The 15,175-nt window shown below is 38.9% G+C and overlaps 1 protein-coding gene across 1 annotated transcript in view; it reads right to left on the bottom strand.

Annotated features, from left to right (window-relative positions):
* cdkal1 (CDK5 regulatory subunit associated protein 1-like 1) overlaps nucleotides 1-15,175 on the bottom strand; it is a 259,938-nt gene that overhangs the window by 77,455 nt on the left and 167,308 nt on the right. Inside the window, exon 11 of the mRNA XM_080896109.1 lies at nucleotides 2,567-2,747. Within this exon, the coding sequence (XP_080752235.1) occupies nucleotides 2,567-2,747 (181 nt within the window). The remainder of the gene's footprint in view (nucleotides 1-2,566; nucleotides 2,748-15,175) is intronic.

Below are 15,175 nucleotides of genomic sequence, written 5' to 3'. Positions count from 1 at the left end.
GGGGGAGTTGTGTTCAGTGAAAGAGAGGCGAGGCAGAGTATCGTTGCGTAGAGTCAAAAGTTGACGAAAGAGAGGCAAACTTGCGGCTCCACAAGTATAATTACGTAACAAAGACTATATCGATATAAACGATATTGTCACATCTTATATCTCGTATAAAAATATCGATATTTTTAAAAAACTCGATATATCGACAGTCCTAACTTATTGTTTTGCCCCCTTAGCTCCAGGTGTTGTGCTAGACAGTGATCGTGATTACCGTCCGCGGGAGCGCACGCAGCTGCTTAAAGCTGTAGCGTCCAGATTACTTGCGTAGTCAGCTACTTCCGTACAACTGATATAAAATGCGGTAAGCTGAACACAGCTTCAACCGTCTGTTTGTTGAAAAATAGTAATGGACCGCATTTTCTTGTTAGTAACTGTAACGGCGTTGTAACGATAGGAATAGTAATTAGTTAGATTACTTGTAACTGAAAAAAAGTAACGCTGTTAGTAACGCCGTTACTTGCAATGCTGTTATTCCCAGCACTGGTAACCATCCAGGTCACCAAGAACACTGAAATCCACAATGTAGTCCCGTAGTTGTATTCCATTTGTCCAATAAACACAGTGAGTAACAACTTACGACTACTAGTAAGACTTCAGGAAAAAGAGTTACCTACTGGACAAATATGGTACTTTACCAAAGTGGCAGTGCATCACAGGGGAAATGGAGAGAGATCTCATAGATGTTGAGTTATAAATTTTATTCACATCCATTAATCAGCCACGATGAAAGAATTGAAAGACTTGATATTTTGCTTCTTTATATCAAATATGTTTACATTGTAATTTACTTCACTTTATTTTAAGTGACTCTATGAATTTAAATAAGTAGGAACTATTTTATTTTGATGCAAAGATTTGCAGCACGAATAAAGATAACGATAATGTTAACATATCAGTGTTATATTTAACTGACACTACAATAAAAATATTTCTGATGCTTAAAATCAATAAAAAAAAAAACATGATAAATAATTGCAATAGTACTTTTAGGCCATAATGGCACAGCCCTACATTCAATCAGCTTCTTGATTAGGTTAGCTTGTTTATTTCAGCAAAATGCCAAACCATATTCTGTATGTATTAAAAGCAGAGCACTGCAGTTCAGTGAAGTCCAGTTTTTAGGATTTTACAGTGTTTTGAGTTATTTTGAAGCAGTTTTGTAAGCTCTTGTCTTACAAAAAGATGCTAATTTGACAATTAAAGGTCTTCTTACATGTCACATTTCAAACTCAAAAAGCTGAATGAAGTCTTGGACTGATTGTGCTATAATCCAAACACAGACAATAAAGGTCAGAGGAGAAGGGACGAAGAGGGAAATAAAGAAGAATAGAAGCTGCAGTGTGGTTGTGTCTGGGGATTGATCCCTCTAGGAAGCACCCGGCTTCTCCTCAGAGAGCAAAGTGAGGAAGGCGAGAAAAGGGGAAAAAGAGAATGACTTATGAAGACACTCCACTTGAAAGAGATGTGTCAACACTTTGATGGCACAGAGTATTGGAGTATAAAGGCAAGAAAGAAGACAACACGGTATAGAGTACAGCATATGTAAAAGGTCAAACTAAAGAAAAAGGAGGTCAAAGAAAATATTTCAGGTAGAAGTACAAACACAAGCAGCACATGTGCAACGGCAGCACTTCAGTAATGTGAGCTGTTGCATTTTGTTGCACGTTTTGTCCAATAACTTTAGAAACAGGATCATATTTTAGTAATAGTAAATAATTTTCCACGAGTAAAGATTTTTACAAACAACTGCAAATAATCGCGTGTTAAGTTTAGTTCCTTAAGTGGAAAAAAAAAATCACAAGGTGTACTATTGCTAAAGTGTATTATGAAGAAAAAAATGTGTATAATCAACGGCGTGATCATAAAGTTCAACTACATTATTACTTAGCATTGATATAATACATATGAACGCTTTAGCTCATTATATAAGAATTTAGTTCCGCCAAACAGCAATCTAGCTGAGAAATCCATGAGCGAAAAGGTCAAGAAAACGTTGGTGTGACTGAGTGTGATATGCTCAGTCTGCGTTGCTTCTCACTCCCTCCCTCACTCACACACCTTTGCAAACAATTAAGATTTTATTAGCTGTTAATTGTTTTATTTGGCAGCAGATGGGGAGATGTAGGAAGCTAGAGAAGCGATGTGTCGCAAGTTGGGTGGTTATACAAAGAACAATAATGTGTTCAGATGAGACTGTTACCACCGTTAGACAATGTTTACTAATAACATGTAGATCTCCTGGGAAGTCGAGAGAAAAATGCTTCAGACAATTTATTATTTAAGAAGATTTTCAGCTAAATAATGTCTATAAATGTCTATGGAGCGCATTAGCTTGATTTATGTTCTCTCGCAGTCACTCCTCCATACATCTCAGGATTAGTGATACTAAAATAATGCAAAATCTTCACAAGTATAGAAAAGGCTTTTACATTTTTAAGTAACAATAAGCTAAAGTTTGCTTCTTTAATTGGCATGTTTCAGAGCATCTGATCGAAACTCTGTCCGTGTCTGCACTCACCACATGTGCTGGTACTTGCTCCAACCTGGCGGCAGGCGTACCGGGTCGGGGGTAAAACTGGTTGATGAAAAGACTGGGGAATCGATAGGCTTTCACTAAGTCTATGGTTGCTTCAAAGTCTTCCTCAGTCTCTCCGGGAAAACCACAGATTATATCTGTAGCAATAGTTACACCAGGGACTCTATAAGAGAAAGAAAGACAGAGACACTTAGTTGGAATTTCAAAGTTTTTGCTATATCCTAGAAAATCATTTTAAAAACAAATAGTGTATAAAAAAGGCATTCATCTCTATTTTTATTGCTCTGAAATGGAAACTAATCCCTCTCAAATAATGGATGTCTGTCCTGCTTCTTTTTTGTTACACTAAACAATTTCAGCTGATTGGGTAAAGATACTGGTAGCTACTTTGTAGCACAAAAAGTGTTGCACTAGCTTTATTGACAAATTGTATCGTGCAACCAAGAGTTACAGGACACTACTTTAGATGAAAACCATGTCATAGAACATCATGTTATCAACATTTACCTTTTAAAAATCCACAGCAAAAGATCCACTTTTGCTATGAAACCAATCTACAGCACTTTAGGACCACTGGTTCATATTATCCATCTTGTGGAACTACTTTTACTTTGGTTTCACACACAAAAACAAATCACAATACAATCACTGACAGCCAACTACTACCTAATTTATTACATAAGATTCTGCCCGAGTTTGGAAATCACAGACATTTGTCCACTGCTGCTGTGCACCTTTGAACTATCTAAGGCACCACAACATGAAAGGAGGGTAGTGCCTTTCCCCGTGGACTCAGGAGGATTCAGCCAATCAAAACCTAATTAGCAACCTCTGCTGCCGATCATTAGTATTTGATTATTGACCGGCTGGCTCATTGGATTAATCGGGGCCAGTAGAATGTTGTGGGAATAAATGCAATGATTTCTTCCATGTATTTTTGTTTGTATTGACAGCTGTTGGGTGGCTTGGAAAAGAACTCCATAGGGGAAAAAGGTGCATACCTATAGGACATGACATTCCCATTGAGACTGACAGCATGTGTTACCACAAATTTCAGCGATAACACCTAATCCCAAAGGCATTTAGGCATTTATTACTATTATTTATCACTATTTCTTCCAATTAACAGCCAATTAGCCCAAAAGCCCAAAGTAGCACAAGAGAATTCTTCTAAAGACAAAGCATTTTACAAGTACAGGAATCTAAATGATTTTTTGGGAAACTGGCCTTCCAATAGAATCTTCTGTAAAAATTGAAACTGGAAAAGGTTTTAAACAGAACAGAAAATAAAATGTATATTTAAATAAGCCAAACCACTGACTACAAGCTTTCTATCAAAGTACAACAGGCACAGAGTGGAATCAGAAGGAGCATCCTCATGTAACAGCACCCTGTCAAAGACAACTCACGAGACCATTACATGTAGCCTTCTATTTATGCCTTCAATCTGTTTTCTTTCTCCAGTCACTTTCCTTCTTACAAAGGCTTTCAGATGTGCTACACACACAGAAAAAGACAACTATAAGGAGTGTTTGGATGAAAATCCATGCAAAGCACAAGATATTTGGACAAAAATCAAAACGCACAAAGGCATATTAAAGGGCCTTACAAAGAGAAGACAGCTCAACAAAGAAATTAAGAGTGGAAGAGACACTTTCTCTGCAATCGACAATGTGATGCATCTTTAATTACATTAACTTCCTGCATCTGCAACCCCAAGATAACCTCTGACCTATTGATGACTTCCAATTGGCTGCTGGTCATTAATATTAAATCACAGCTTGCGGGCACAGGCATCCTTGACCTCTCAGATCTGCCTGACAACTATCATATGGAGAAGTGGAGCTACGTTTAAAACACAGTGCAAGGAATGGTCAAACGGCTGAATAAATGTATAATTCCCGATCGTTCATTAAAACCGATTCCTTGGATCTTCTGAAACTGCAGTTCTACTGAGTATTTCAAATAACTAACTAGTGAAGGCCTGTACCCTCCTACAACAATCAGTCAGCTAAAGTATCCTGAAAATGAGAATATATATTTCATTTTCTGATGATGAGCCTCCCAATTGTGTCAGTGTGGCCTACAAGCCACAATTAAGAAAGCCTGTGCATCACATGAGATTTAATCACACACACAAAATGAAAAGCTCATCTATTCTAAGGATAAAAGAAATACTGAATAAACTAATTTACTGCTATTTAAAGCTCTTGCTCATAATCCCCTGAGCTGTTTTATTAACGCAGTGGTAGGGAAGGTAAATAAAATTAGCACTATGAACAAACAAGCACTTTTTTCTAAATACAAAGACGTTTCTTGCATCTCCAGAGGGCACGTATATCTAATTTCCTATTGCCCTTGGGTAGTGGTGGCAGTGAGGAGTTAAAGGCAGGCACTAGGTGCTTTTCATTTTTGTAATACTACTAGAAACTCACACATTGCTGCTATGAAGAAAAATGCACAATTCAGGCCAGGGGTGCAAAATAACAGAAGAAAAATGGAATACTGAGGGAAAGAGCAGGAACTAGTGCGAATCGACTTCTGTGGCTTTTTCTTTCGGTGAAGGAGAGGGTAAAAAAATATGCGCGCGCACATGTGTCATTTTGACACCTCTGCCTCCTCCAGATCTAAGGGTGACAGAGGTGTGATATGTGATACTAATGAACAAGAACCACACTGATACTGTCCTTGTTAAAATGAGAGAGGAGAAATGGATCTTGTTATTGTTCACCTTTCAAAAACAGAGAGTGTGAGAAACAAAGAACCAAAGATAGACCCAAAGAAAGAAAGATGGGAAGTAAAAAACATCAAGGAAAAGATGTAAAATTACATTTCAGCTCAACTCGCTTTCAATTAAAGCGGTGCAGAACAGAGCTATTTTTACAAACTTCAAATCCTGAAACACTGGTTTGTCTTTTTAACCTTGTATTAACATTTGCCACAAAACACCGGGCATAATTTAAACAGCGGATGAGGCATGCATACGTCTTTGAATCCTTAATAAAGCCTGCAAGTTTTGTATCCTTCCACTGAATTTTTTAAGCTCTATTTTACACCTATACGCCTAGAAAACGCTTTCTGATATTCAGTAGCGCTCTAATGCTGCTCTTACAACTGTTGCTTGTGAGAATTTTGAGGATGCGCGCTTTAAAAATGCGTAGTCTAAGGAGCTTGGAAAGAAAAGCGTCTGGACTTCTTTGAGTTGCTTGAAGACGTTTCACCTCTCATTCGAGAAGCTTCTGCAGTTCTAAGAGTCAGTGATGGGGAGTCCCAGATTTAAACCCAGTGGGAGTGTCCCCCCCAAAGAGGGACAAAGGACCCCCTGATGATCCTCTACCTAATCACATGAGCCAAGGTGTGAAAGCGGGTGTAGGTCCCAATCAGCCAGGGTTTGGGGTGAGCTCATTGTGAAAACTGGCCCCACCCTATCATGTGATTTCCGATGACCTGGATGACTGAGAACCTTCAGACATATTTAAAAATGCGTGTTTTTCAAACCAGTAGACAAACCAGTAAAGATTTACCAAAAAAAACCCCAAAACTGTGTGTGGAAAGGAGATAAACAGAAAGCAGAAAAGGACATTTCAATAACTGAGGCATTAAAAGTGAGTGAGTGACAAAAGTGTTAAATAAAGATTTTATATTTATTAAAGAAAAGCCCACAGAGGGTCTTATTTGCCACAAAACACAGACAAAAATAAATGTATGTTAAAAATAGATTGTGAAAGAAGCATCATCATCAAAGTCTAAATATGAAGTTTCATATGTTAAACTCAGCAGGATTTAAATAAAGCATAAACATCCTCCGCTTTCACCCCTACTGACAACTTACAATCTCCCCATATATGAACCATAAACATATATTTAGGATGCATGAAAACCTGCATTTAATTTGGTCACTATTTGATGAAGTCCGAGACCATGGATGTGTTATAATGGAAAGCAAATGAATACCTTGAGAATATATTACACATGTGAAGAGAAAAGAAAGAGCATACAGTCAATCGCTACTCTAATGACTAATGGTGAGACTTCAGCAGGTGCTTAAAAGGCGCTGCTGAAGAAAATCATGTGTCTTTGTCTGTGTATTTTCCTCTCTGTCACTTCTGCTCCTGCTTCACTGAGGCAAATGGACAACACCCCCATAGACAGCAGCCTCCATTAGCTATTAGTTAGGTTTTAGTTAAGTTTTGCACAGGGGGACAGGGAACCATCACGAAGGCTAAACTCTACTATTAAAATCTCCAGCTAATCCCTAATCAGCCTGGATGGGCTGAATTAAGCTTCAGAAATCTCACCATCAACTCTTTGTTTGCTAAAGACTTCACACGTTCAATACATACGTGCACGAGTCCCCATAGACACAGAACGAGCCTCGTCATCGGATATTTAAAATATGTGTATGTTTGAACAACAGATGCCTGTGAACGTGGCCTGTGACAAAATGAAGGCACGGCCACTGGGACGGGAAACAAACCAAAACGCAGCAAGCGACAAAATAAGTATACGGTATAAAAAGGTGGAGGAAAGAAGGATGAGATTGGAAGAAAGACAATCTGGGATGGTAAATATTTACCTATTCATGTGTGGGAAAGAGACCATGTCTGCCATCTGTGCTGCATTGTGTGTGTGTGTGTGTGTGTGTGTGTGTGTGTGTGTGTGTGTGTGTGTTCTCTGAAATGATAATGTTTGGCTCAGTCGGGCTCCTGTAGCGTAGGAGTCAGGAGGTGAAGAGAAAGAGATACGGCAATAAGAAGAGATGTAAATTAAGAGCTTTGACAGATTTTTTGTTAAACGCAAAAAAGTTGGCAAAAATCTCTTGAAGAAACTTCAAGTCCTACATACAATCACATTAACATGTAACCTGACAGCTTAAGTAGAAAGTGTAATTATGTGTGAGGAAGGGAGAGAGCAGCAGCTGTAATGAGACTGAAAACAAATTCTGTTTGAGAACTATAGCGGGAGAATTTCAGGTCTGACATAAGCAGTGCTGATGTGAGGAAGAGCAGTGGGAACTGCGCTACGGATTTCAAGCTTTAAGATCCATCTGTCCAGTCCAATACTCTAAAATAAATAATCATTCATGGGTTTTTTTTCCTCTTTTTGTCCAAGACAGCAGGGCACTTGAAAATTCTAGCTCTAAAAAATAGACCAGTAAATGCTTTAGACTCATCTATTACATAATGTCCCCCTCTACACATGATGAACTTCTAGAGTCCCCAAGACAAGTCGCATCAAACTAAAGAACGCTAAAGGAAGCCTGAAGAATATTGGGAGCCCATTCTTTGATCAGATGACAACAACACCTTCAGCTAAGGTGGGCATGTTGGATAAAAACCTGAGCTGTGAATGTGACGATGTGGGGCTGCATGGGGACAAAAGGTGTCTTAAAGAAAGCAGCTTGAAATACTGTAGCTCACAGTATTAATATGGCTTAACATCTCTCTCCATCCTGAGGTGGTTTCTACTACTTTTTGCTTTACTAAATGTAAACTCTTGATATACTAAGTTGAAGAAACAAGCGATACGTTTGCAGGGATACACCCTCTTCTGTTGTGTCCTGCGATTCTTCTGCAAAAGAGACAGAAGGAATCTAAGAAAGAGGAAGGAATAAGGACACTTGTGAGGAGTGTAGGTAATCACTCACACACTTAAGTGTTTGATTTAGCTGTGGCAGCTGGAGGTAATAGCACTGTCATGTAGCAGCTCAATTTACAGGGAAAGACAAGGAGAAAGAGGCCTGCTTGGTTATCACTTACTTTCCTCACCCACTGCCACTATCAAGGATGAGCGAGAGGGGGCTGTGAATACCAGCAGAAGACATGCCAGGTGACTGAACAGATAACACAGGAGTTAGAGGCAGATCAAAGCTGCGAAAGTAGGGTTCACGGCTTCACCGTGGCACTAATATAAACTCGGGTTACTGTTAGCAGACCTTAATGAGTGCACCGGCATGGAAGCAATGCTGTGAATTCTGCAGGTAAGACAAAAAGAAAATAACAATAACATAATATTCTCACAATTTCTTATTAACTTAAAGATTAGAAGATGTGAAAGGTTTTAGAAAAAGAGGTTAGAGAAAACTGTGGCAAGATTAAGAGTAGGGAAGTGAAATAAGAGTGACTGGTTAGCAGACGGAATGAGATGAGACAGGTGATAGTTTCAGACGGCACCAGAGGAAACTGTCAGAAAGACTTTCTAAGCCTGTATCGTTTACTTTTATTTTCCTCAAGTCCCTGATGCCTCCCAGTCTAACTTGTGGGTTAAAAAGTAGAAGATGGAGCAACTTTTTCAAGTGTTTTAATTTATATTTGCAACAATTTATGCGACCATTTCTTTTGAAATAATGAAAAAAAAACAACTATGTAATAAATGTATCTTATGTTTATTTATGCAGCATCTCACTATCTGAAATTTAAAAAAAGAAAAGAAAATCTGATCTTGGATATCAGCGCAAATTGGTTGTGCAAACACGCTGGCTCTGGTGGTCTCCTGAAAGAATAATAAAGTTATTTGTCTTTAACCGTGCGGTGCAAAATAACCTCCGTCTTTCTTTGCAGCGGGTCATTTATAAAGATCGAGGTGGCTGCCGTGGAATGAATGGCGAGCCTACTAAATAATGATCCCGCTGGAGTCATCTGTAAACTTTATCATTTAATGAAACAGTCTGAACACAGCAGAGCAGAACTGCAGTTCAATTTAACACACTCGCTTACACATGCTGGCACACACATACTTCATTAGTCTCGGAGAAGGGTAATGAGAACGAACGCGTACGCATCCCATTAGTCTCAGGGAGGAGTAATAAGAGCACACAGACACCACAAATCCATCCATTCACACACACAAACAGTTATTTTAAACACGTCTCAGCACAGACACCCACGCGCACATCTGAAGACTTGGAGGAGGGTAGCGGTGCAAAGGCATCCCACTCACGACTGGTTAGCCAGGTGTTAAATGGACTGACCCTTTGCACTTTATTTCATATTCATCCAGCCTTCATTGGCATAGCAGTAGCATGTAATTTACCATTCCACTCCACTCTCCTGACCTGACCCTGCAGATATAGATAAGATCTTGGCATCAGATAAATGAACATAAAAGCCTCACCTGAAGCAAATGAAAGGTAGACACGTGAAAGCTTTGGTGCTTTCTTTACTCAGCAGTTCACCCAAAGCAAATTAGAAATATTCAACCTGAATGAATAAGACAAAGAGTGCCATTTATAAAGTGATAAAAAAGGAATTCACTTAAACCGGCTTACTGAAATTTCAATCAAGTAGTTGCTGTATTAAGTATTGATAATAATCAGCCTTTTTATAGTAAAGAGTGATTGTATGTTACTCGCACTGAAGATTTCTCTTGAGCTGGCAATGACACTTGATTTACTTATAACAACACTGTGTGAAAGTACTGAGCCACCTCTATTTATTTATATATTGCTTCCAAGCAGCCAGACTTTCTTGTACTTTTTTCTAAAGTGGTCTTGAGCAATGGCTCATAAGCCACAAACTGCAGACCTATAAATCATTCAAGCATTAAAAAAGAAACTAAGTCACGGAACGAGCCAGTGTTGTGTCTACACAGTGAACTAAATCTTCCTCATGCACTTTTTTACTTGCAGCCTGTCACAAAAAACACAAAATTTTAAGATTACCAGGCATAAAATGCTGTTTTTGCACCAACAAGGTGCATATTTCTGCGTGTTGTGTAATGTGTTCCTAAAAAAATTGACAGAAACTGAACAGGTAGAGGACAAAAGAAGAAGTGGCTGGCCTAAAAGATATCAAAAGCTGATTGGGGTGGAGGGGGTGGGGGGGGGGAGATACAGCAAAGACATGCATCTGGCCCTTAAAGTGATGCATCCGCTGTTCACTTAAGACTGTTTGCTGAAGAAATGGCTCTAATGTAAGGTTAGCCATAAAACAATTATTAGAGGGGGGGGGGGGCCTTCATTTCTCAGCATAACCATGATGCAAAACACACTGCAGATGTGGTAAAAGCATATCTAGAAGACAAAAAAAAACACAAGTCATGGATTGGCCTCCTCAGAGAACAGTACAAAAGGAAACCAAAATCCAAAGAAGAGCTTTGAATGTCCTTTAAGAAGTCTGGAGAACTATTCCTGAAGACTACTTAAACTTACCAGAAAGCTAAGAGAGTTCAGGCTTTGTTGAGAATATGCCATGCCACAGACTTTGTTTCTGCATATATATTTGCTCATCTTTCAATAAATCATTGCAATTATTCCTATATTTCCAGCAAAATATAAAGACTCGATGTAGACATCGAGTCTTTCAGTCAGTTTTCATCGAGGGTATCAGTCAGTTTTTAAGCTTCAGTATTTCTTTGTGTTAAAAAACAAACAAACATGAGATATGGGTGCACAAAACAAGCAATGATTCAGTTTGTAATAATCTTTAATCAGAATAGAATAGAATTCAACGTTATTGTCATTGCACATGTCACAAGTACAAGGCAATGAAATGCAGTTTATGGGCAAATTCAGTTCAATTCAATACAATTCAATTTCATTTATATAGCACCAAATCACAGCAACAGCTGGCTAAAGGTGCTTAGAAGCACTGCAGCTCATCACATCAGTAGGTGTTTTCCTGAGTGAGAAAAAACCTGTCCTGCAAAATAAAGTTGTGCCTCTTTATCAGGTGAACTGCCCAGTAAAACCAGAGTTACAGAGATCGGAGGCCAGGCTAACTGATTCACTTTCTGTCACTCAATTATTTTAACAATGACACGACGGGGGTGGGGGCAAATTAATGTCATCAATCATTTTGGCATGTCACATTAGAATGAATCTAGGGTACCATTGCACAATTCACTAGCAACATTGCAAAGAAGGGTGACTACAGCCTTGGAGGCTTGTGTCTTCTTAACATAACATAAAGCATGACATTGCAGAATCCTCCCATCATGTGATCCTGGAGCACATCTGTGAACCCCAGAGATCACTCAGAGGTTCAGGTGCACCCTGGTACAGAAAGAGCATATGGCGCAGGACTGCCTCCTGATAAAGTGAAAGCTTGCAGGAAATCTAAGTCTGATTGTCTTTCAGTGTTGCAGACATCTGAGCATTTCCCTGGAGTAAATATTGCCTGACATTAAATCTGATTTAGGTGCTAGTAATTTCAGTTTCCACCATGCAAGATCAGCATTTAAGCACAGGATTAAGTGGAATCATTATTAGGGTCAAGGATTCTCATATTAAATTTGATTTCACTTAATTTCTTGTAAGTTATTTATGTTTTTACCTAACATCACAATGTCATTTTTGAACTCCTTATAACAACTTAAAATAAAATGGGTATGGTGTGAGAGAACATAGTTTAAAGTTTAACTTATTAACTCTGGTAAACATTGCTGGATCATGAACAGAACTGCAGTGGGGGGAAATTTCCCGCCATGTTTGTGGTAACAATTATATATAAAAGCAAATCCTGATAGCTGCTTCACTTTTTACACCCATTTCTGAAAGGTATTGACTTCACTTAAATCAAGCTTAGTGTGATATACTCAAACTGTAAATTGAACAGATTTGCTTTATGCAACAAAGTCTGCTGCAACTTCATGTGCTGTCCTCACAACTCAGAATCAGACTCATGCAATCTGCTGTACACGAGTAAAACAATTGAAGTCAATATTTTACTTCATGTTTTATGTTTCCTGTGGCCATTGCCATTTTCAATTAAAGCATCCACATTTTAATGTTTTCCAAATGCAGTGGTTTTAACCTTGAGAATGGGAGTTGCAGCTTAGCCTGGAGTTACTAAAAAAAACCCACCATTTATTCGATTACATTCAAGTTATTCGTTTTAACATCAGTGTTGTCAGAAGATGTGACTTTCTATTTTTCAGCTACATTAATGATGATGAGTCGATTGTCTTATATTTTCAAACTGCCAGGAGTCATGCAGAGGGTGGACTCTCGATGAGGAGAGACGGCGCCTTTCACGGCGAGTTCTAGGCTGGAGGCATTTTAATATGTTCGACACAATTACCGGACACTTTAAAAGCTATTTTAAGTTTAAACAGTTGTTTTCGGTGCTGTTTGCTTGTCGTTTCTGCAATAAAATGATTATGAATCTGAACGCTTCTCTATTTTAAGTGTTTCGTTTACCTACCTACCTGTATTTGATGAAGCTTTCCAGATACCTTGGCGTTAGCACGTTCCAGAAAAAGGCTAGTTCTTGGCCAGATAGAGCCATGCCGGTATCATTAACAATACAGCATACTACTTATTTTTTTGCATTTCAAAAAATAAAAATACCTGCCGAGTCATCTAATCAGGTTCTTGGATTTACTGACTTCCAACTCTTTCAGGAACGCACCATCAATGAAAAATCTAGTAACCAATCACAACACATTACTCTAGTTTGTTTCTGCAGTGCTGTAGTGAGCTACTCCTAGCATATTCGAATGAGAGCCATTCACACCTTCGCTAGACAACCTGGTTTGCTATCCCTGCTCGTCATTCTTTCCCGTTTCTGACAATTTCTGGCATTTATGAAGGTTTCCTTCACAGTCGGTGTCTACAGAGCTGAAAATCGTAGTTTTCTTCTCGAGTTTAGAAACACAAGTAGTGGACAAACGGCAGAAGTTGTACTGTCGTCACTGGTAAGCAATCAACAGTACCTGTTGCCCAGCGATAACGTTTAACAAGAATAATACTCAAACATGTTCAACTGTCACACAAACAGATTCTAATACAACCCCGAGTGAAACTGTGTGGTTCTCAAAGGCAGGATGACTCAAACACTAAACAAGAGAAATCTGATATCTTAAAGAAACTGAGAGGTGAGTCAGACGCTGAAATATGACTATGTCCCTGTATGTGCTTAGCAGTATCAGCTGAGCAGCAGTGAGTGCATGTGTGGAAGCACATGGAAAGTTAACAAGTTACTGCTTGGTTTACTTGGCGTTCCATTAGAGTGTTTTGTTTGGAGGTTGCTTGTATGTCCACATTTCACTGCCGTGCTACTTTGTTCCACTCACTCAGTGCTACTGTGTTAGCATTCCAAAGGTAGGTTTACGGGTCTGTCAGAACAAGACAAAGTCAAAGTGTTTAAACCTGCTCTGCATGACCAGAATGTAGGGGCAACTGAAAAGCTGGCATGTGAAGAAGATGTAACATGATTTCATGTGGATAAAGTCTATCTGGGAGGGCATTATTAGGAGCTCAAACTGTTGTTTGTTAGGGGCTCAAATGTGTTTGCGGTTTAAAAGTCATTTCTAATGTTCTTCCCTGCCCAAAAGGTTCCAGTTTTTTGACTCCTTTTCCTCATATCAGCTATAAATTTTTAGCATCTGACTTCTGGTATGGTGAGACATGTCTTAGGGATTTTGATAGCCCATACCTGGCTCAAAGGTAATAATTTGTGTGTGCTTTTGCATATTTTAAAAAGCCAAACTGAATTTGTGACTGTAAAATGATATATTGAAGCAAATCAAAGGGATGTTTTACAATCAGAGGACGAACAATTACGAGGAACACAAGAGAACAAACCAGTATCTTCAGATAAATTCAATCCTATACATTCCCAGATTATAGTTGGCATATTGTGTAGGAATTGAATTCAATTTTATTTATATAGCGCCAAATCGGAACGATAGTCATCTCAAGGCACTTTATACTGTAAGGTAGACCCTACAATGATACATACAGAGAAAAACCCAACAATCACACGACCCCCTATGAGCAAGTACTTTGGTGACAGTGGGAAGGAAAAACGTCCTTTTAACAGGAAGAAACCCTTGACAGAACCAGGCTCAGAGAGGGGCGGGGCCATCTGCCGCGACTGGTTGGGGTGAGAGAAGGAAGACAGGATAAACGACATGCCGTGGAAGAGAGACAGAGATTAACCCGAACACTTTCATGGCATGCATTTTTAATTTCTCTTTGCTATTTGGGCTGATTGGGACCTTATGAATGTAAAAACAAAGAATTATTTTATTTTGTTTTACCCAATTTTTGTTTCTGAGAAATATAAGATCCACACATGAGAACATTTGCTTTACATTTCGATAGAACAGTGGCAGCATAATGTTCCCGTGAGTGGATACAAGGCCCTTGTAGAGCAAAGTTTAGTATTTTGGGCTAGACAACCCAAAATGAGATCTCCATATATGTGGACGCCAGGTCCTATGAGGTTAATGACTCAATGCAGAGAAGTCTATTAACTCATAGTAAGTGAAAAGGTGACTGAAGAAGAAATACTCATTGCATCATGGGGATCCCCCAGCAGCCTGTGCCCATTGCAGCATAACTAAGGGAGGATTCAGGGTCACCTGATCCAGCCTTAACTATATGCTTTAGCAAGAAGAAAAGTTTTAAGCTTAATCTTAAAAGTAGAGCTAGTGTCCGTCTTCTGAATCCAAACTGGGAGCTGGTTCCATAGAAGAGGGGCCTGAAAACTGAACTCAGGAAGCATATGTACTTTCCCATACTAGTGTTAAATACAATGTGTTTGAGGAAAAAGAAAAACAAATAACCCTGTTTGATTTAAGTAAATCCATAAATTGTTTACCAAATCAAGTAACTGTGGTAACTCAGACACGACCTCAGTCCTTCTG

This window comes from Rhamphochromis sp. 'chilingali' (genome assembly GCF_963969265.1).
Source record: "Rhamphochromis sp. 'chilingali' genome assembly, chromosome: 11".
NCBI lineage: Eukaryota > Metazoa > Chordata > Actinopteri > Cichliformes > Cichlidae > Rhamphochromis > Rhamphochromis sp. 'chilingali'.
This window is presented reverse-complemented; position numbering and strand designations above follow the sequence as displayed.